Raw genomic sequence first — 23,710 nt, forward strand, 5'->3', positions numbered from 1 at the left:
GTATCTGTGTATCTGTGTATCTGTCTGTGGCATCGTAGCGCCTAAACGAATGAACCGATTTTTAATTTAGTTTTTTTTGTTTGAAAGGTGGCTTGATCGAGAGTGTTCTTAGCTATAATCTAAAAAAATTGGTTCAGCCGTTTAAGAGTTATCAGCTCTTTTCTAGTTTTCTTGTAGAAAAGAAGGTTAGATAACCGTTAGATTCATAATATTATGTCAATAGACAAATGTCAAGCTGTCAAGATGGACGTTGCCTAAATACATAATTATTTATTTGAAAATTATGTTTTGGAAAACTCAGATACTTTGGATCGTCGGGGGTTTTATAAATTTTTAATTTACACTTGTATAATTATAATTAGAATCGCACACCTCATTATATTTAATTTTATGTTTGCGAGGATTAAGGCAATATTCATTATAAGTTAAGTTAATTATTAAGTTATTAGCATTCCAAATTGCGGGTTTTACAAATTATTTCCATGAACGATTTCAAATTCGAAACCCTCAATATTTTCAGTTCGTCGAAAGGGTTTCAGATTTACATGTACTTTGCATAGAATTATAATATAAAATGGCATCATTTTAGTATAATTAGCTGCGTCCGGGGTAGCTTTATCGTTGTAATTGGCTTTTATAGGGGTTCAAATTGCCAATCGTGGACTCTATAACGCTTATTATGGATTTTGAATGTAGTGCAAAAGGAAAGAGACACGGCTTTTTATCCCCCGACCCAAAAAGAGGGGTGTTATAAGTTTGACGTGTGTATCTTTCTATCTGTGTATCTGTCTGTGGTATCGTAGCTCCTAAACTAATGAACCGATTTTAATTTAGTTTTTTTTTTTTGAAAGGTGGCTTGTACGAAAGTGTTCTTAGCTACAATCCAAGAAAATCGGTTCAGCCGTTTGAAAGTTATCAACTTTTTTCTAGTTACTGTAACCTTCACTTGTCTATGGTGTTATAAAATTTTAATTTACACTTATATTTACACTTGTATACGGATTTTTTGCATAGATGCTGTTAAAGTTCTGAAAAATGAATTATGCCACTTTTTATATTTTATATTGTGGATAACGGGTACCACGATTAATTTGGTGTTTTTAAATTCCGATATATCGTGCAAGAGTCGTAGTCATGGGACCCTTGAGTACGGACCCCTGAAAATCCACGTTGAACTGTAAATGAAGCTGCAGCATCAATTAATAATTATGAAAGCTTTAGATCACGTTACCCAGCACTTTAAACTGTCGAGAAATTCTAGAAGATTTAATTAACTCCCCCGGGCTTCCCAGAAATCCAATATTAACGGGCACTATGGATTCACACTTTGTCTGTACCTACAGACTATTGATATTATTTGCTATTTACGGTTTGTTGATTTTGGAAATGTGCTTTGAAGATTTTGGCCTTACTAGTCCTCTATTTTTCTTTTTTAGGGTTCCTACCTACTACCTTTGTACCTACCCCAAAAGGAGGAACAGAGCCCTTAAAGGATCACTTTGTCTGTCTGCCTGTCTGTCTGCCAGCTTTTCACGGCCCAGCAGTTTAACCGACTTAGATAAAATTTGGTAGGTACAGTTTTAGCTTACATCGCAAAGGAGGACATACATATATTTATTATGTAGGCTACTTTATATCCCGGAAAATCAATGAGTTATCACGGGATTTTTAAAGATCCCTCCGTATTACCGATTTATATGACATTTGGTACAGAGGTATATGTATCTTGCGTGGTGAAAGTTCAAATTCAAATGGGCAACTTTTTATCTCGGAACATCAAAGAGTTCCCACAGAATTTTAGAAAACCTAAATCCACGCGGACGAAGTCGCGGGCATCAGCTAGTTTATATATTAGTAACATAAGACTTTGTATGTACCTAACAGCGAATATTTATTTCCAACAAGTTAGATAAGTTCTTTCGTCACTTAAACTTTAACAGTTTTGCGGTACCTATACTACAGGAAAAATAGCATATTTTGGAGGCAAAATTCGTACATCAATGAAACTTTATAGGACCCCTAAATTTTGATAAGACTCGGCAGATCCCCATTTCTAGTGCCAAGATAAACTTCATACAAAGTTTCATTGATGTACAAATTTTGTCACAAATCGCTCATATTTATTTATTAACGGTCTTAGTTTACCTCTAAATAATACTCAAACAAATTAAGCTTCTTACAAAAGAGGAATGGGGCATTGAGAAAATTGGATACTGGGTTTTCTGCCGTCCATTTAGGTCAATAACGCCAACAGTATTAAATTATTGATTTTCTGAATTGGTCAATCGTCGTCGCTCGTTTAGGCTCTCAGCCGAAAATGGAGTCATTTTATCTTTTTGAATTAAAGGTTACTTTCTTTTTCTATTTTGACCTATAGTCTGTTGAGAGGCTTCGGCCATCGCTAGTTACCAACCTACCAGCAAAGTTGTGCTGCCAAGCGATTTAGCATTCCGGTACGATGACGCGTTGAAGCCGATCTATACCCCTTCCAAGTTAGCCCGCTTCCATTTTAGACTGCATCATCACTTACCAATAGGTGAGATCGGTGTCAAAGGCTAACTTGTATAAGAATAAAAAATAAAAACTGGTCAAGTGCGAGTCGACCCTCGCTCCTTTAAAGTTCCGTACATTATGAACATCAATTTTCGGTGTATGAAATATTTATTTTCCGAGTCCTTCGTCTGCATAGGCCGTAACCCTACAGACTTAATCATAATAAATTACCTAATGTTATTTGGTTTGTTCTAATCCTTAACCATTAGTATGGAACCTAGGCTTATCCTAACAAACCGCAAATGATTTGTAACACTATAAATTATCTACCACGCCTATAATCCGGGAAGCCTAATGCATGGTCTAATTAACAATGTAACCCAATCTCAGTTGAGCTGAGAATGTAAACCTTAGTTGTAGAGAATATACAATCACTTCGCTTAAAGTCTTTGCCTATTATTACTAGCATACTAGGGCAACACAAATTTCAAACCCCTATTATACTTCCTTAGGGGCAGAATTTTCAAAAATCCTTTCCTAGAAGATTTGTAAACTTTTATGGGTAAGTGTTTCTGAATCATCAAATGAATTTATTCATTGGTTCGGAGTGCCTCCAAAATTTTTCACAGAAATACTTATGTGGAAAATTTTGGAATTTGCATCCTGGGAAAAGACGTAGGATACGTTTATCCCGGAAGATCTTCACAGAATTTGGAACCAAGATCATTGTGAACAAAGCCACGAGCAAAAGCTGTTAATATTAACATTGTAATTTGTACTGCCGTTGTTGAGAGAGCTAACTTTCGCCGTCTTAAAACTTTGTCGTGTTTAGTATCTAACAAGCAATCTGATATGTTATGGCTCAGTATTTAGTTTAACTGACTTGTACTTCGAAACTTATAATAACTTAAAGTTTACCTTCATGTTATTCTTATTAATAGGTAATACAAAACAAAGTTATAATCCTTGTTTGCTTTTATAACTACTTTTCGATTTTTTCAATTTCAACAGCCTATAGTATTCGTCCACTGCTCCCTGCCATCTTCTTCAGGTCATCTGGCGGGCCGGAGGTGACAGACATGGCCTGCCCATTGCCACTTCAGCTTCCTAATCTTTTGAGCTATGTCGGTCGCTTTTGTTCTTCTGCGAATTTTCTCTATCCAGATTTTATATCTTATCCGGCTGAGTTTATTGTTGGCTCTTCTCAGACTTGGGCGCGTTTGGAGCCCTCGTAGCTTTAGTTTTAAGTTAAGTAATTAATTATCACAATGAGTTTCCAAAGGGTTTTTAAAAAACTATATCCACGGGAACGAAATCGCGGGCATCAGCTAGTAGTACAACAAATAACCAAAGGCCTTCCTGGAATGCGTGGGTCGGAAGATTAAATAAATGGACAATTTATTTATTATAGGTCAAACTGAAAGGCAAATCAAGCTCATTTCGCCAACATTGTTATCGATATTCAAATAACAATTACAGCAAACAAAGACCGGTTTACAATATCGGGCGAGACATGAATTAATTATAATAATTGTTGAGATGTCATTTTCTAGAAGTGGTGACACAGTTCACGACATTTAGAGAATTTGTGACCAAAGAGAATTTGAAGACCTCCCTGGCGTAGTGGCAAATCCTCTTTGGTAAGCGCTGTGGTCTTATTAGAGGGAGGTCTCGAGTTCGATTCCCAGCAGGGATTTGAAATTTTATAATTTCTAAATCTCTGGTCTGGTGGGAGGCTTCGGCCGTCGCTAGGCACCACCCTGCCGGTAAAGCCGTGCCACCAAGCGATTTAGCGTTCCGGTACGATGCCGTGTAGAAGCCAAAGGGGTATGGGCTGCAAGAAACCAGCCATATCCCTTCCAGGTTAGCCCGCTTCCACCTTAGACTGCATCATCACTTGCCACCAGTTGAGAATATTGCAGTCAAAGGCTAATTTGTATCTGAATCAAAAAAAACCTTGTCGTTGTCTACACTGGCAGACGTCAATTGTTACCTACATTTGACGCTAGGTAGTCTATGAAACACGACTATGTTTCTTTGATATTACGTCACCCCGAGTTAATAATATATTACATCCCTAATATTTGAGAGATAATCGATTCAGGATCAATCCGAGAGTTAATTTCCAACAAAACTTTGAGGTTTCTACGTCACTGGCAGGTGTTAGGCGTTACGTTAGTAAATTTAACGCAGATGGCCCTAATAAAACCCTATTTTTAACCGACTTCCAAAAAAGGAGGAGGTTCTCAATTCGTCGGGATCTTTTTTTTTTTTTATGTATGTTCCCTGATTACTCAAAGACCCCTGGACCGATTTGGAAAATTTTTTTTTTTGTTTGAAAGGGTAGGGGAGAGTGTGCATGAAAGAGCCAGGCTTTGAAAGAGCCGATGTGATTTTCCATTACTTAACGATATTTTACCAAAGTTTAATTTTACTCCTTAAATGGCAACACTGGATAGCTGTCACCCACAAACATTTGACAGTTCTACGACAACAAATGGCCTCACAGGACTGTTACGAAAATTCGGAAGCCAAAAAGTAAGTTTCTTTGTGTTTCTTTCATCTTTTTTTTCAAAAAGGGTATTGCATAAGTTGACAAAACTGATATACAGTATTGGCGTCTATATATTTGCCCTTGTTTTGCATAAATAATATCAGATCAGCGTTCTGGTATAGTGCCTTTTTTTTGAAGTTATATTTTTAATAGCGTCGTGTTTTGAAAGAGCCAGTTATCTATGCTTTGAAAGAGCCGGCTCTTTCATGACACGAAAACTGGCTCATTCAATACATCGTTTAGTTTTAATTAACCCCCGACGAAAAAAGAGGGGTGTTATAAGTTTGACGTGTGTGTCTGTGTGTCTGTCTCTGTGTGTGTGTGTCTATGGCCACGTAGCTCCTAAACCAATGGACTAATTCTGATGGTTCTTTTTTTTTGTTTGATAACTGATGTGATGGAGATTGTTCTTAGCTATAATTTATTTATTTATTTAATCTTTATTGCACAAAATACATAAAATGTGTATGTACAAAAGGCGGACTTAATGCCTAATGGCATTCTCTACCAGTCATATTTATGAAGGTCGGGGGTGTCCAAAATTTTTAATTTTAGTTATTTCATTTTATCATATATGTTTCAGAATAGAAAGATGTCTTCGCAAGCGTCAACAACTAAAAAACGGGTAAGGCCCACAACTGCCGCAATAGAAGAGGCTGTAAAAGAAGTGCTTGCTGGAAATCAGTCCATAAATAGAACAGCGTTAACGTTTGGGTTATCAAGGGCCTATTTGGCGAAAATTATTTAGAAGGCTAGAAATAATGAGGAGGAGTACGTGCATTGCCCAAATATTGGTAACAAACGCATTTTCTCTAAGGATCAAGAAGATTTATTGGTGTCATATCTAAAAACTATATGTCATATCTAAATTGCTTTTATATTGTTTTTATTTTTTAAGTTATAGAGTATACGAAAAAGGGCTCGATTTTATGTTTTAAGATAAATTTTTATAAATTATTTAATTTTTGACTAAGACAAAGTTCAAAAGTTTTAATTGTTAATTAAGACAATGTTTAATTATTACTGAGACTGTTTAAAAACTGTGATTTTCATAGAATTACCTAAGTAAGCTTAGTATTAATCTGATTTTAAATACTTAACATAATTTTAGTTGATAAAAAACTGTTTATTATCTCAAAAGTAGGTATCGGCTCTTTCATAACACATGGTGGCTCTTTCATTGACCTGCTGCTATGAAAGAGCCGATTTCCTTTTTTTTTTAAACTATTTATATAAGAGATTATCAGCGTTGTTATCCTCTTTATTTTTATTTTATAACATTGCCAATTAAAGTGATTATAAGAAAACCTAGTTTCATTTGAAAATAATATAGTAAAAGTGTGTTTTTTTTAATACTATTCAAAACTGGCTCTTTCATCCACACTCTCCCCTATACTGTGCAGGTGGTCCCATATAAATTTGGTGAAGATCTGATGAATATCTTCGGAGATGGAGAACAGAACTTCTCAATGTATAAGAGCAAATTGCTCGCGATCAGTGTAATAGCTTAGTAAACAGTAGGGTTTTAACTGGGCATAGCATATTATAGTACAGTGGGGCCACTAAAAATTGTGAAATAAAAAATTTTCAAAAGAAAAATAAAACCGACTTCAAAAACCAAAAACACTAAAAAGTAGAAAATAATTTTTGTTTAGCTACACATGTAATGTACCTAGGTATGAAGTCGGGCGAGCTTCACTCTTGGATTTCTAATTTTGTTTTAATATGCTCGCTCGACTTCATACCTAGGTACATTACATGTGTAGCTAAACAAAAATTATTTTCTACTTTTTAGTGTTTTTGGTTTTTGAAGTCGGTTTTATTTTTCTTTTGAAAATTTTTTTCTTTGATTTTACGCCACCATAGCCTAATATTTGGCATAATATCATCGATTCAAGATCAAACCGAGAGTGCCATCACTCTAGTTCACTCTAACGCTGTCTACACCACTCCCAAACGAACATACTTAGAAAAGCCTGGGTCCCTCTAATTCGACTTAGACACTTTTTGCTCATTAACGTAAAACAAGTTCCGGGTAATGAGGGACCCCAACTCGCGCCATTATCTGCAAATCTAATCTATTTATAACTGTAACTCCAGAATTAAGGTCAGAAACAACATCATTAGAAATAATGGGCCCGACATTTTGCTGGGCATGCGACCCCCTGCCTAATTTATCACCGAGTTGTAACAAATGCCGTGGTGTAAATAATTCTAAACTTGTAAAGTATCGCGAAAATAGGCCTTTAGTCCTTCACCGTAACGAGGTATCCGGTTAATTGCTTGGTAAAAACACCGTGGATATAATTTAAGTAGGTAATTCAGTTATCAAGTATTGAATTAATTTTGAAGAAAACAACAACAACATAAGCAGTATGATCCATACTTAAAACTAATAGTATAAATGCGAAAGTGAGCTTTTCACGCCCAAACAGTTCAACCGTTTTTGCATAAATACCTCGGGAAGGATTTATGCTACTTTTCAGGTTTCTGTACCTCAAAAGGAAAAACGGAACCCTTATAGGATCACTTTGTTTTCTGTCTGTCTGTCCTGTCTGTCCGTCGTGGCTGTCACGAAAACCTATAGGGTACTTCCCGTAGACCTAGAACCATGAAATTTGGCAGGTAGGTAGGTCTTATAGCACAAGTGCAGGAATAAATCTGAAAACCGTGAATTTGTGATTACATCATTTTAAAAAAAATTAAATTTGTTTCAATTTTCAAAGTAAGATAACTATACCACGTTGGGAATATGGTAAAAAGGCTTTACCTGTACATTCTAAAACAGATTTTTGTTTATTTTTATGTATAATAATTTTTGATTTATCGTGCAAAATGTTGGAAAAAATACCCGAATACGGAACCTTCAGTGCGCGAGCCTGACTCGCACTTGGCCGATTTTTATTCTGGAAAATAAAGAAATTACGTATAAAGTCACGGGCTCTTTTTATGGCAGTGAAACAACTTCTTTTAAACTAAAAAACTTAAATTTACGCGCATGATGAAATCGTGGGAAAAAGGCAAGTGAGTCTATAAAACTGCCATACCTACTTGTTCCAGCTGCAGTTAGTTTTGAAGCATCACTGAATAAATTAAAGTATAATGCGCCCAAGTACCAAGTGCAAGGTATTACGCAATAAATCTTATCAAACTTCTAGAAACTTCCCGCGAAGGAGTTCGTCTTCTCCTCGTAGGTACCTCAGTTCGCACAAACTTACACACCACTCAAAGAGAATGAGATTCTAATTACTACTGCTACTTAAAACAAACTTGTTCAAAGAACATGTGAGCCAATTGAGTTTTGAATTGTTTTTTTTTTATTCAGATTAAAATCCCTTACTGCAATCTCACCTGGTGGTAAGTGATGATGAATAAAATAAGAAGATAAAATTCCAAATTTCTTCTGCTGGGAATCGAACCCACAGCACTCACCGTCACAGAACGTCGTAAAGGTCATCGCCAAGAATAAGTGACATAATAATATTATGTCCAATAAGTATTATGTCCTACCTACATGAAAGAAAGTTATATAAATTTTAATTAACTATTATAACTTACTAGCTGAGGCTCGCGACTTCGTCCGCGTGGGTTGAGGTTTGTCAAAATCCCGTAGGAACTATTTGATTTTTTGGAATCAAAAGTAGCCTATGTGATAATCCAAGGTATAATATAATCTATCAAAATCAATATTAAGAGGAAAGATAATGCGAATGACATAGACGATTTCACCTTCAAACTAGCAATTTTGAGATGTCATGACCCTCTATTGACAATTAATCAAGCAGACATTTCAATCTGCGAAATTTACGCGGACTTTTAGTATTTTGACGTAGGAGGGTAAAAGATCCAGTAAATGAACGAATAAGGACTACCCTGACATTGACCTAAAATTAAGGTATATGAGAATCGTTCTATATATAATTTTTATATTTTGTGTGTCTGTACACAGTAGGTATACACTCTTAAATTATTTAAATATCAAAAAATCAAATAAAATGCGTGGTATTAATTATTATAACTTATTTTATTTAACAAAAGGATAAATTGCCAGTAAATGAACTGGGAATTTCAGTGAATGAACGAACTCTATCTAGTGCATAAACTCTCGATTCCTATTAATAAATAAATTCTTAAATATATTTTCGGCTTGGAATTCAAAAAAAATTGTCAAATTTTCACAGTTTTTGACTTATTGTATATTTTTTTCTACATTTTGCGCGATAAATCAAAAACTATTTTACATAATAATAATAAATAAAACCTGTTTTAGAATGTATAATAGAGCCCTTTCTGTATAATAGAGAAAAACTTAATGCCCATGTTGCACCCAAGTCGCTGGAAGTGCAACATCAGCTGCTGAATGTTTTGAGAGTAGTGAGAACAATATACCGTAACACATGTTATCAGATTTGTTCCTTTGAGCCGAGAAGCCACATGTTCTGATGCTTTTTAGACAATCTAAGATCTCTCATTAAGTGGTCCAAATCATTTTGATTGAATAGTCTAAGTTGAGATGTAAAAGTCACTACATCGTCACTACCTTCTGAAAGTTCTTGAAGTAGATTGGAGGTACTGGGTTGGGGCTGAGGTACAGATTTATCACCAGAAGTCAGAATCGTTCTAATTGTAGACTGCAAGTTACAATAGTGTGCGGGACAGCCCGGAACAATAACAGTGCATAATAACGTGCCGGACAGTTCGAGAAAATTGGGGAATAGAACTGCGTAAACACCAATTTAAAAATAATAGATTATTGTCTTACCGGGAACGAAACAATAGGTTAAGGATCGAGAAAGCGTAAACACCTATTGTCTTCGACCCTTTTTTTGTCTTCGACCCTTTTTTCTGATGGTACCACAAAGCGCGACTTTTCCAGAATGTACGAAAAAAGAGATGGGCGCATAGAAAAGTAAGGGACGGACATAACCCGAAACAGTATATAAGCGGACGATTTCGACGCCGCGACAGTCTTGTCTTGTCTTGTTTTACAGTCTAGTCTTGTCTTGTCTTGTTTTACAGTCTAGTCTTGTCTTGTCTTGTTTTACAGTCTAGTCTTGTCTTAGTCTTGTCTTGTTTTACAGTCTTGTTCAACAGTCTTGTCTTACACTTAACAGTGAAACAGTTATCAGTATAGTACAGTAAACAGTATAGTACAGTGAACAGTGAACCTTACAGTGAACAGTGAACCTTACAGTGTAATTAGTGAAGTACAGTCTCACAAGGTTTATTACTGTAAGTAATACTGTAAGTAATATAGGATAAGCTGTTGCTTAGAGTTAACACTGTAAATAAATTTAGTAACTGGCAGAAAATAGTTGAATTTCATTTCGCCTTCCAACCAATCCAGTGATAGCAAATGTACACAAGCGTACATTTAATGGTCCTTCGAGCCGGATATTGTTGGAAGAATTAAAAATCTGAAATTCGTCGTGATATTTGAAGACAGCAAAAATGCCAGTTACACGTCAACAAGTTAAAAGCCACAAGGCCCCTACAGAACAAATTCCTTCGACGTCAGAGGTAACCGCCGCTTTGGCTACCGAAACTAGGACGGAAACCGACACGGCCTATACAGCCACGGGAACTGTCACAACGGAAGCAACAGAACAGACAGCGATTTACAGTACTTCCGTAATGTCAGCACCCTTTGCTGTGTCACCCTCCGCGACAGTCAAATCGAAGATTTCGGCCGCCACTCACTCGATTACGCCCTCCTTCGTATCGACTCTGCCCGTCGACGCGAAACAGATGAACCCTCCGGCTACAGGGGGGGTTCATACAGTCCAACGTACTCGAGATACAGAGACCTCTACGGTAAAGAAGGGAACAGTTGACAAACCACAGGTACCTCGGGCCCCCAGTAAGAAGGGGGGAGAGGGACGATCGAACTACAGCAAGACGAAGGCTCACAAAATTGCAAAGGCAAAGGAAGAACTGCTGCGCCTTCAGGTGGAACTAGCTGCTGCGCGCCTCGCCGCCTTGGAGACAGAAGAAACAGATACAGAAATAGAGGATTTCGAAGACGATGGTGTCTCCGTCCACTCCAATACAGAAGTCAACAAACGAGTGGACAACTGGCTAGACAGTCAACCAGCACGTCCCGTGCTAGCGATCACTGATGCACCTGACTACTATACAGAAGAATCAGTGGTCAAAGACGCGGAACAACAGAAGCTTCCAGAGGAACACCAAAAGTCTGCACATCAATCACCGGCGGGAGTGCAATCAGGTATAGCAGAGCTAGCTGCAGCTATCACAAACGCCGTGAAAGCGGCGCAGCGCCCCAAGTACATCGAACTGCCTTTCTTTGGTGGATCACATCAAGAGTGGCTACCGTTCCGCGCCGCTTATTATGAAACTGAAAACATGTTCAGTACAGTGGAAAACATAAATCGTCTGCGACGAAACTTAAAGGGAAAGGCTAAAGAAGCAGTTGAAGGGCTTCTTATCACCAGCGCGCACCCTACGGAAATTATGAAGACCCTAGAATCGAGATTCGGAAGACCGGAGTCAATCGCTATGACAGAGATGGAGACGCTCCGTGGACTGCCGCGTCTCACCGAGTCACCACGGGACATTTGCATATTCGCGACGAAGGTCTCTAACGTAGTGGCAACATTGAAGACACTAAGCTGCGTGAACTATATGTATAACCCTGAAGTTTCGAAGACACTCGTGGACAAACTTACACCTACGCTGCGCTACAGATTCTATGACTTCGCAGCAACACAGCCCAAGGAAGACCCAGATTTGTTGAAGCTGGATAAATTCCTCAAGAGAGAAGCGGAGCTGTGCGGACCATATGCGCTACCTGAACAAGTGGCCTCACAGACATCAGCCACTCAACAGAAGAAACCACAGAGGGTACACAACGTCGCAGAGAGGATGTACACAGCCAAGTGTCCCGTATGCGCAAAAGAGGGACACAATTCAACAGAATGTGAACAGTTCAAGAATTTGGATGAAAATGGAAGATGGGATACAGCCAAGTCCAAACGCCTATGCTTTCGATGTCTTCGATACAGAAATAAAATGCACAGATGTCGAGCTAAAGTGTGTGGCATCAACAGCTGCAAGAATTACCACCACAAGATGCTGCACTACAACAAAACAGAAAAGAAAGAAGACAAGGAAGCTACAGAAGTAATCAATTCTGCGTGGACGATTAAAAAGAAGCAATCATTTTTGAAAATTATCCCAGTGCAAGTTGAAGGACCCAAAGGTACTATCAACACCTTCGCCTTGTTGGACGATGGGTCAACAGTGACCTTAATCGACAACAGCGTGGCCGAATGCATCGGAGCGCCAGGACCCGTCGATCCACTGAAGATAGAAACCCTAAATGATATGAAGACATCGGAGTCAACTTCGAGAAGGGTAACCATTAAATTGAGAGGTCTCAACGATTGTGAAGAGCAAATACAAGCGCGCACAGTAAAGAACCTACAAGTCTCGTCACAGCAGGTTTCAAGAGAAATGGTGGATAAATGCAAACACCTAGCAGATATCCGCGATTATCTCATATATACAGATGTGAAGCCAAGATTGCTAATTGGTCAAGACAATTGGCATCTTCTGCTGACAACAGAAGTGAGAAGAGGAGACAAGAACCAACTGGTGGCCTCTCTCACGCCCCTAGGGTGGGTACTACATGGCAGTCAGACTCGCACCTTAGGACGCCGTATTGACTTCGTGTCACACGTCGCAGAAGAAATAGAAGATGACCTGGATAGCCTCGTTAAGCAATACTTTGAGATGGACGCACTCTGCATACAGCCAAAGAAACCAAAAACAGACCCCGAAGAACGCGCGCTACAGATCCTGGAGAAGACAACCAAAAGGACAGCAGAAGGAAGATACGAAACTGGTCTTCTCTGGCGTAAAGAAGACGTAACGCTTCCCGAGAACTATGAAAACTCATTGAAGCGGCTCTTTATAATCGAAAAGAAGATCGACCGAGACTCCAAGCTGAAACAGAAATACACAGATCAGATGGAAGCTCTTATCTCGAAAGGATATGCTGAACCGGCTCCAAAACAGAAAACAGCAGGCAAGACTTGGTACTTGCCACATTTCGCAGTGATCAACCCAATGAAGCCTGAGAAGCTAAGAGTTGTGCACGACGCAGCAGCGAAGACGAAGGGAGTAGCTCTCAACGATATGCTGCTCAAAGGACCTGATCTTCTACAGTCTTTACCAGGCGTCGTTATGCGGTTCCGACAGCACATGATTGCAGTTACAGCAGATATTAAGGAAATGTTCATGCAAGTGAAATTACGAACTGAGGACAGAGATGCACTTCGCTACCTGTGGCGCGGGAATCGACGAGATGACCAACCTCCTGAAGAATATAGGATGACGTCATTAATCTTTGGTGCGTCAAGTTCTCCGTCTACAGCGATTTATGTAAAGAACTTGAACGCCAAACAGTATGAAGAAACTCACCCCGAAGCCACAGCTGCCATTATACAGAAGCACTACGTTGATGATTACTTGGACAGTTTCAGAAGTCTTGAAGACGCAGTGCGCATCGCGAAGAGCGTGCGTGAAGTGCACTCTAAGGTGAGCTTCGAATTGAAGCAGTGGAAGTCGAACTCTTCATACCTACTAGAAGCACTCGGTGAAAAGGAACAAACAGAAGACAAGGAACTCTACGAATCTGAAAAGAAGACAGAACACGGAAGCAAACCAGACTGCAAGGTATTCTGGACTGACAGCGAAACAGTACTTACTGGGATACGGACTGGGTCACGCTCATACAAACCTTACGATGCGCATCGCCTTGCAGCGATTGAAGAGTCTTCTAAAGTCACCGAGTGGCGCTGGGTTCCAACAAAATTGAATGTGGCAGATGATGCTACGCGAGACGTTCCCACAATATTCAATAGGAACCACCGCTGGTACAAGGGACCCGACTTTCTCTACGAAACAGAAGCTCACTGGCCAACCGAAGTGTCCACCACAGATCAAGAAGAACCTGCTGGTGAAGAGAAGATAAATCATGTGACCGATAAAAGGAAACCAAAACTTGCAAAAGCACTACCAGAAGACTCTTGGTTCTCAAATCGGAACAAGCTTCGACGCGCAACAGCAGAGGAAACAACAAAGAAAATGATCTCCTGGCACTATATTCCCACTAAGGCGCGATCCACTTGGCGATCTGCGCAAAGGTTGGCTGATATTTTTTGGGTACGCTGGGTGAAGGGGTACCTTCCTGGACTTCAACACCGGCGGGAGCCAAACGGACGAGGACCTGCAATACAAGTCAACGACCTCGTACAAATAGTTGACCCAAACCTGCCACGCAATGTATAGGAACGAGGCAGAGTTATAGCTACATACCCGGGACCAGACAACGTCGTGCGTACAGTGGATATTCTGACCAAAGGTGGCGTACTACGGAGGCCAGTTAGGAAGCTGGTATTACTGCCCCTGTCAACAAACGACGACGTGCCCGCACCGACAGATGATGCGACGCAGTCGCACGGCGGGAGAATGTGCGGGACAGCCCGGAACAATAACAGTGCATAATAACGTGCCGGACAGTTCGAGAAAATTGGGGAATAGAACTGCGTAAACACCAATTTAAAAATAATAGATTATTGTCTTACCGGGAACGAAACAATAGGTTAAGGATCGAGAAAGCGTAAACACCTATTGTCTTCGACCCTTTTTTGTCTTCGACCCTTTTTTCTGATGGTACCACAAAGCGCGACTTTTCCAGAATGTACGAAAAAAGAGATGGGCGCATAGAAAAGTAAGGGACGGACATAACCCGAAACAGTATATAAGCGGACGATTTCGACGCCGCGACAGTCTTGTCTTGTCTTGTTTTACAGTCTAGTCTTGTCTTGTCTTGTTTTACAGTCTAGTCTTGTCTTAGTCTTGTCTTGTTTTACAGTCTTGTTCAACAGTCTTGTCTTACACTTAACAGTGAAACAGTGATCAGTATAGTACAGTAAACAGTATAGTACAGTGAACAGTGAACCTTACAGTGAACAGTGAACCTTACAGTGTAATTAGTGAAGTACAGTCTCACAAGGTTTATTACTGTAAGTAATACTGTAAGTAATATAGGATAAGCTGTTGCTTAGAGTTAACACTGTAAATAAATTTAGTAACTGGCAGAAAATAGTTGAATTTCATTTCGCCTTCCAACCAATCCAGTGATAGCAAATGTACACAAGCGTACAAATAGAGTCGCTTGGAACAATTTTTTTGCTGTTTCTTCTGGTTATATTCACAATGCAGAAATAATAATCATCATGGTGTTTAGATGGTTCGCGCCAAATTATAATACTTTTTTTAGTAAAAGTAGGGTCTATTCTTATTTGCTCATAAACGCAATGAGGAAATACAGCTTCCACATATAAAAATTTGGAGTCCAGGCCTTGCTGTTAGCTGCTAATGGGTTCTCAAAGTCTTTAGTACGTACTCGCCACCAAATGGTACAAAAATGATTGGAATAACTTGCAGATGTTCTTCTTGATGTTAATACCTCGATAAATTTTGGAAATTACTTGTGTGATCTTAATAAAGTGTGAACATACAAAGTGTGAGTATAGTGCAAAATATGGGGGTACCTGTATCTCAAAAACTAGAGCTGCTGTGTAAAAAATTAAAGTAGATCTGAAATCAGCGACGTCAAATTAGTAAGAAACAGTTTCAAAACCTAATAAAACAAAAAAGTTGAATTTTGTATGCCAGTGAAATGATTCGGAATCGGAAGCCACTTTATATATCGCGTCAAATTTTCGAAATCCATATTTATCAATGAAAAGCGACATAATTTTGTAAGTAGTACTTACTTACTTCAGTTTACTATTTTTGAACAGTTTCGCAGAGGTACCTACAACAATCGGCCTCATTCAATCAGCCGCCATATTTATAGTAACAGGCAAATAAATACAATTAAGTATTGGAACTACAATACCTATGCTCCTAAATGTATCTTAAAAAACAAGTCTCATTCAGCGTTACAAGTGCAGAAGAGGAAGTAGACAGACGGATTAACATCAGTTCGAACAAGTACTGGGCATTTTTATTTCACAATTTTTAGTGGCCCCACTGTACTATAATATGCCATACCCAGTTAAAACCCTACTGTTTACTAAGATATTACACTGATCGCGAGCAATTTGCTCTTATCCATTGAGGAGTTCCGTTCTCCATCTCGGAAGATATTCATCAGATCTTCATCAAATTTATATGGGACCACCTGCGAAGTATACCCTATCAAACAAAAAAAAATCCAAATCGGTCCAGGCGTCTTTGAGTAATCGGGGAACATACGTTAAAAAAAAAAGATACCGAGGAATTCAGAACCTCTTCCTTTTTTTGAAGTCGGTTAAAAATATTTTTTAAATTTTGGTAACAGTTTCTTATTTTGTGATGCCAGGGAGCTCTAAATATCGATTTTGAACGAAATCGGTCAATTAACAAAGAATTTCAAAATGGCGTCGACTTTTTTAAATTTTGGTAACAGTTTCCTTTTTTGTGATCCCAGGGAGCTCTAAATATCGATTTTGAACGAAATCGGTCAATTAACAAAGAATTTCAAAATGGCGTCGACTTTTTTAAATTTTGGTAACAGTTTCTTATTTTGTGATGCCAGGGAGCTCTAAATATCGATTTTGAACGAAATCGGTCAATTAACAAAGAATTTCAAAATGGCGTCGACTTTTTTAAATTATGGTAACAGTTTCCTTTTTTGTGATCCCAGGGAGCTCTAAATATCGATTTTGAACGAAATCGGTCAATTAACAAAGAATTTCAAAATGGCGTCGACTTTTTTAAATTTTGGTAACAGTTTCCTTTTTTGTGATCCCAGGGAGCTCTAAATATCGATTTTGAACGAAATCGGTCAATTAACAAAGAATTTCAAAATGGCGTCGACTTTTTTAAATTTTGGTAACAGTTTCCTTTTTTGTGATCCCAGGGAGCTCTAAATATCGATTTTGAACGAAATCGGTCAATTAACAAAGAATTTCAAAATGGCGTCGACTTTTTTAAATTTTGGTAACAGTTTCCTTTTTTGTGATGCCAGGGAGCTCTAAATATCGATTTTGAACGAAATCGGTCAATTAACAAAGAATTTCAAAATGGCGTCGACTTTTTTAAATTTTGGTAACAGTTTCTTATTTTGTGATCCCAGGGAGCTCTAAATATCGATTTTGAACGAAATCGGTCAATTAACAAAGAATTTCAAAATGGCGTCGACTTTTTTAAATTTTGGTAACAGTTTCTTATTTTGTGATCCCAGGGAGCTCTAAATATCGATTTTGAACGAAATCGGTCAATTAACAAAGAATTTCAAAATGGCGTCGACTTTTTTAAATTTTGGTAACAGTTTCTTATTTTGTGATCCCAGGGAGCTCTAAATATCGATTTTCAACGAAATCGGTCAATTAACAAAGAATTACAAAATGGCGTCGACTTTTTAAATTTTGGTAACAGTTTCTTATTTTGTGATCCCAGGGAGCTCTAAATATCGATTTTGAACGAAATCGGTCAATTAACAAAGAATTACAAAATGGTGCCAACTGTTTTAAGTTTTGGTAACAATTTCCTGTTTTGTGATCCTAGGGATCCTCAGATATTGATTTTGAACAAAATCTATGACAGTTCAAGAAAATAGATTGTAAACACTATTTAAATTATTATCATTAACAATAAATGAAAACACGACGCGCCACGTATACTGCAGCCCCTGAGCTTGAGCACAGGCCGAACCGGTATAAACCGATTTCTCTCCGTACGCGACGTAGCGCCTGTGCTCACGCACACACGCGCCTCAAGCTTGTAGTAGTGTACCTATCGTAGCGCGCTTGTATGAAGCTTTGACTCTGTTCGCTACTCATGTGGTTATACAACGCAATACCAAACTCACAAACACTCGTACAAACATACAGACAAGTATATACTCACACACACTCACACACACACACATGGACGCACGCACACGCACTTTTGAACGGTTTGAACGGAACACGGTTTTGAAATTGAAATTGAAAAAAGTGTAAGAATTTGTAAGAAAATATTTAAAAAAGGTATATCAGCCGGTTTTTTATTCCAGCTCTTAATACATGTAAAAACGTCCAATCTGTTCATTTACTTGAGCCTTTACCCTAGTACCTAATTATATCGACCGCCCCATATCAAAACAAAGTAAATGTCATTTTTCCGAAAATCGTTTTATGTCATAAGCCTAACTTTCATAGTATGTCCCGTTGTATTGTAAGGACACCCACATTAAAGTAAAATTAAAAGCTAGTAAGTCGCTTTGACCATTTTAAAACATAGTAAGTCTATGAACTCGCTAGGTTTTTTATAGATTAATGCGCCTTACTAAGTTTTTCAAAGGAATTAGATTAAATAAAATAAATATCACCCATTATCTAAATACCATGTCAAAACAGTAAATACTTAATAATGCATTAAAACTTAAAAGTAAGATAGGAAAAGTCAAAAGGAGTTCTGACCTCTACATGTCAACTGTTAAATATGGTTTGCAAGGGAAATACTTTGCATACTTACATAATGTTTTTAGGGTTCCATATCTCAAAAGGAAACACGGGACCCTTATAGGATCACTTTGTTGTCTGTCTTTCTGTCCGTCTGTCCGTCTGTCGTGTCTGTCAAGGAAACCGATAGGGTATTTCCCGTTAACCTAGAATTATGGGCAGGTAGAGAGGTCTCAACTCTCATAGCCCAAGTAAAGGAATAAATCCGAGAACAAATTTCGTGATTCTAGATCAACGGGAAGTACTGTATAGGTTTTCTTGACGGACGGACGGACAAATGGACAGACAACAAAGTGATCCTTTAAGAGCTCCGTTTTTCATTTTGAGGTACGGAACCCTAAAAAAGAAAATGATGCACATGTAATGAATAAATGTGTAGGCCAGTCTTCACACTAAAATATTTAAACCCCTTTAATTTAAAAACTGTCATAGCCTAGTGGTTAGAACGTCCGCCTCCTAATCGAAGGTCGGGGGTTCGATCCTGGAATCACGTTCTACTAACTTTTCAGTTATGTGCGTTTTAAGCAATTTAATATCACTTGCTTTAACGGCGAAGGAAAACATCGTGAGGAAACCTGCATACCTGCAAGTTTTCCGTGTTCTCAAAGGTGTGTTCCTAAACTTCTCTTGAATTTAAACCACTTACTAGGTTTTGATCTGAGAAAGAAATTTGACATTAATTGACAAAATTGAGAGACCTAAGCTTGTATAAGAACACAGAAGTGTCATAATTCGTGTTCACTTTGCCTAACGTCTTTCGGAGAGCAGAGAGAGATTTAAACTGTTTCTTATAATCATTGGCCATATTTCAAATGCGAAAGTGTGTTTGTTGGTTTAATATTCAATCACGCTACAACGGAGCAACCAGTCGACGTGGTTTTTTGCATGGATACATTTAAAGACCTTGAGAGTGACATCTCTCTCCGCATCGTATTCTTTATTGCTGAGGGTTGTGACCTCTTTCCATTATTCCTACATCTAATGGTAGGTTTTCTTGGGATGCGGTGAGTTCAAAGAGCCTACGGAACTCGACTAGAAAAACGAGATTTTGACTTTTAGGTTTAACGGTTATGAATTAGTTATTATTATCAGTGATAAAATTGATTAGGGCTGCCAGGTAAAATGACATTTATCTCGGAAAATCAAAGAGTTTCCACGAGATTTTTTCCAAGTTTGCGCTACTAAGTACATATATTATGAAGAGGAAAGGTTTGTTTGTTTGTTATCGATAAACTCTGAAACTACTGAACTACTTGCACTAAAGACATAATCATCAACATCAACCGACAGACGTCCACAGTGAACATAGGTCTTTAATAGGGTCTTCCACATGCTACGGGTTTGCGCCGCCTGAATCTTTGCGCTTGCGCTTGACGACAATCATGCTTTAAAGAAAGCAATGATGAGGTCCAAGTTGGAGCACGCTTACCTAGAAGATGCCTATTCACTCTTGGCTTGCAGGTATCTAAGGTATATATGGCAGGAAACACGGCCGCCGAAATGGCGTTCCAACCTTTAGGCTCTCCCCATTGCCCGCAGCATGAATCTGAGCTTTCTTATGATGGTTATATTATTATGTACATATAATATCTCATAAGAAATCTCTAACACACAATCCAGCTAAGTAGGTCCAATTTCAAAAAAAGCTAGCTAGCCGACAAATCTAACTCAGTTAGGCAGCCTTCGGGAACCTTCGAGATGTCTCTCGTCAAAAATTCCTCAATGCTTGAAGACCAGTCTTTGAATAGTGCATGATGTCAGTGATGAAAAATGGATCCGAAATATAGGTCTTTTTTGTACACAGGAAATGCCTGACGCATACCCCTCCGTCATGTGGGGCTTTCACCAAACTTGCACTACTACGAAATCCATTTCGGAACACGGCACCCGGAACGAGGCGCGCTATCTCCTAAAAAACATAGGTATAATACCTATTTAGAACACTTACTATCTGTCATCATAATCTATGACAACCTCCGAGTATTTACCTGGTAAAACCGTGACTTTAGAATAAATTTTAGTATATAAGCAGGCTTCATTTAGAAATGAAAAAATCCCTATTTTATTTTTCAACGATTATAAACACAACTTTCATTCAAAAATAATAAGCTTAAATTCATTTTAAATAATATTTTGCGACGAAATGACGCGCACAGTCCTTCCGCCATGACAGTCCAGTGGACACTGAATTCCATAGAGCGCCTGCAAGAAAATAAATAGCACAGGAAGTTTTTTGGTTAGTTTTAGATTATTTAAGAAATGAAAACATTTAGTATAAAACTAACAGTTCGAATTGTTTGTTAAACCTAAACATATCATTTTCTGGAGGTTGGCTTCAAAGTATCAAGATGTTAAAGTAAATTTTTACAGAACAAGTTGCGAACAGCAATGTTTTCAACTTGTTTTTTTTATTTATTGGGATAATGTATACTAAATTAAAAGAGGCCCTTATAATCTTCACAAACTGAAGTTTTTAATTGCATGTATTTAATAGCTGTTAATGCTTTAGAAAAATAAACAATTTACTTCAAAGTACAGCATTTTTGCGATTTGTCAAATAGCAATTACCTTAAATCCGTTCTATAGTTTTTGCGTGAAAGAGTAACAAACATACACACATACATATACACAAAGTTTCGCCTTATAATATTAGTGTGATGATTGATAAGTAGACGGAATGATACACAGGTAAACCTTTGTGGCTTTTCGCTTCCTTGTTGGTAAAAATCAGTAACCTATATTGTTACAGCATAATAATTATATAGCTGCTATTGTCCAATGCTACGCTAACATTGCTACGCTGAGGGCTACACAGCTACGAGATCTACGAAAATTTTGCGAAATTCAAAAACTCTGTAAAGATGCATACTTAAGAACATAATTACATCAATTATCCTACTAATTCAACAATTGACAATCAAAGAGTGAACAATGGTACCTATTTGAACTTTGACTTTGAACAAAATCAAAGTTAATTATGAAGTTGATTTCATAACGCCGGAAAATTAACAACTCAAGCTTCAATATCCTAAAAGGTTTTATTAATGAAACCCATAAAATAATATCCTGATCCGACAGATACAAACAGGGTCCTAAACTTACGGGTATATCCACAGAATTGTGATAAGTTAATAGAAATGGTTTCTGCTTTCAATATCTGAACAGCGCGGTGCTCGCTCTACTTAATAATATGAATGCGAAAGTATGTCTGTCTTTCCGTTTGTCTATGTGCTCATCTCTGACTATTTGAGAGCTCATCCACTTAAACAATTATGATGAAATTTTTAAAGAAATAGCTTGCAAATTGTATGGTATATTATTGTAAATTGAATACTTGAAAAGAGCAACCGCTGAGTTTCTTGCTGATTCTTCTCGGTAGGAACGGCATTCCGAACCAGTGGTAGATTACTACCACTGGTAGAGTGGTAGGTATTTTGACGATTCAAAAGCACTTGTAAAAGTTTAATTGAATAAAAATATTTTTTGAATTTTGAATTTTATCCCAGAGATCGACTACTTGCTCTTTCTATCCCGAAAAATCAAAGAATTCCTGTGGCACTAGAAAAAAAACCTAAATCCACACGAATTGCGGACATTATCTAATACATGAAAAATTCTAAAGCACTAATTGCACCCACGCTCTTTTGCATCGAAAACATTGTAAATGAAACTGTAATGCTATAAAAATATGTGTGTTTTAACAATAACACGTATTGATGATTCAATTAACATTTCCGCAGCGACCAACACAAATTATTTTACCACTTCTAATTTTTTTCTCAATTCTATGAATATAAACATACACAAACACTGATTTATAAGAAAGACGCCAATAAACTATGAGAAGGCCATATTTTACGGTGATCGCGTCTGTGTCGCCTATAAACCCATGTTATCTACTTTGTTATTATATATGAGCAATTTTAGTTTGCTGCTTCCACGCTGCGGTGCCGATTTATCGCCCTGATAAGACGTTTTTTTATCACGCAGGAAAAATCTTTTCCATGTTTTCTATGTGAAAGTATTTTGTAGGTATTAATAATGGGAACCATTTATAGATTACACCATAGAAATTTTCACCCTTTCACCACGTTTGTTCTTTGTTACCTTAAAATATATTATAGAAGTCGATTTTGTATGATATACTAAAGGAGCAACTAACACTGCAATGGATATGGATCCGAGACCATAACGCGCACAGGTTTTGACGCCAAGGTAGACATTAGTTAAGTAGGAACCTTTTTGCTGTCAGGTCATAATGAAAAAAATTTGTTGAGCTATTACAAAAAGGGTAAGCTGTGCTTTAATATCTCTATGACCAGCTCGCTAACTATGGACCTCATAAGAAAGCTTAGGGTCAATAAGCGGAAATAGAGAGCTATGCTTGGAGTTTGTTTAGGTAATCAGAAATGACGAAATCCGTAGGAGAACCAAGGCAAAAGATATAGCTTAACGGGTTGCGAAGCTGAAATAGCAATGCGCAGGGCACATAGTTCGAAAAGTCAATAGTCCTTGGGGTCCCAAGGTGTTAGAATGGCGACCTCGCACCGCAAAGCGCAGCGTTGGAAGGACCCTCCAACTAAGTGGACGGAAGACATCAGGCGAGTCGCAAGGAGCTGCTAGATTCAGGCGACGCAAGACCGTGGCGTTTGGAAGTCCCTACAAGAGACAGAATACCTATGCCCATCATTGTACGTCTGTCAGTTAATAATGATGATGACTATAGACGCTAATTCTATAATATTATAACAACTATTATTTCTTGGGGATGGTAATAGTCCTACTTTTGATCTGTCAGTTTTTTTTTTTTGAATGAAATATTTTTGCTCAACATTTCTGATAAGAACCTATAGGCTACTCTATTGTTTTGTTTTCTTTGACGGGTCTAGACAAACAGACAGGCAACTGATCCTACAAGGGTTACTTTTTCTGGATATACGGACCCCTAAAAAGACTTAAAATACTCGGTCATTTCTGTATAAACTTAAAGATAAGTCTGCGCTTGACCACAAACCCTAGTTTAAAATTCCATTATTCATTAGGTATAAACATAAATTTTAACGGAATAAAGACCTTTGTGAGTTCCCCGCAAAAATCTCTTTCAACATCACGATTTTAAGAGCGCCATAAATCGTGGGGC

At 38.0% G+C, this 23,710-nt stretch overlaps 1 protein-coding gene across 1 annotated transcript; it reads left to right on the top strand.

The window, feature by feature from the left end:
* Positions 1-10,498: 10,498 nt before the first annotated feature.
* On the top strand, positions 10,499-14,362 carry LOC123867688. Its single transcript, XM_045909869.1, has one exon. The coding sequence runs from the start codon at positions 10,499-10,501 to the stop codon at positions 14,360-14,362; it is 3,864 nt and encodes a 1,287-aa protein (XP_045765825.1).
* The last annotated feature ends 9,348 nt before the right edge of the window (positions 14,363-23,710 follow it).

The sequence above is a fragment of the Maniola jurtina genome, chromosome 8, assembly GCF_905333055.1.
Source record: "Maniola jurtina chromosome 8, ilManJurt1.1, whole genome shotgun sequence".
Lineage (NCBI taxonomy): Eukaryota > Metazoa > Arthropoda > Insecta > Lepidoptera > Nymphalidae > Maniola > Maniola jurtina.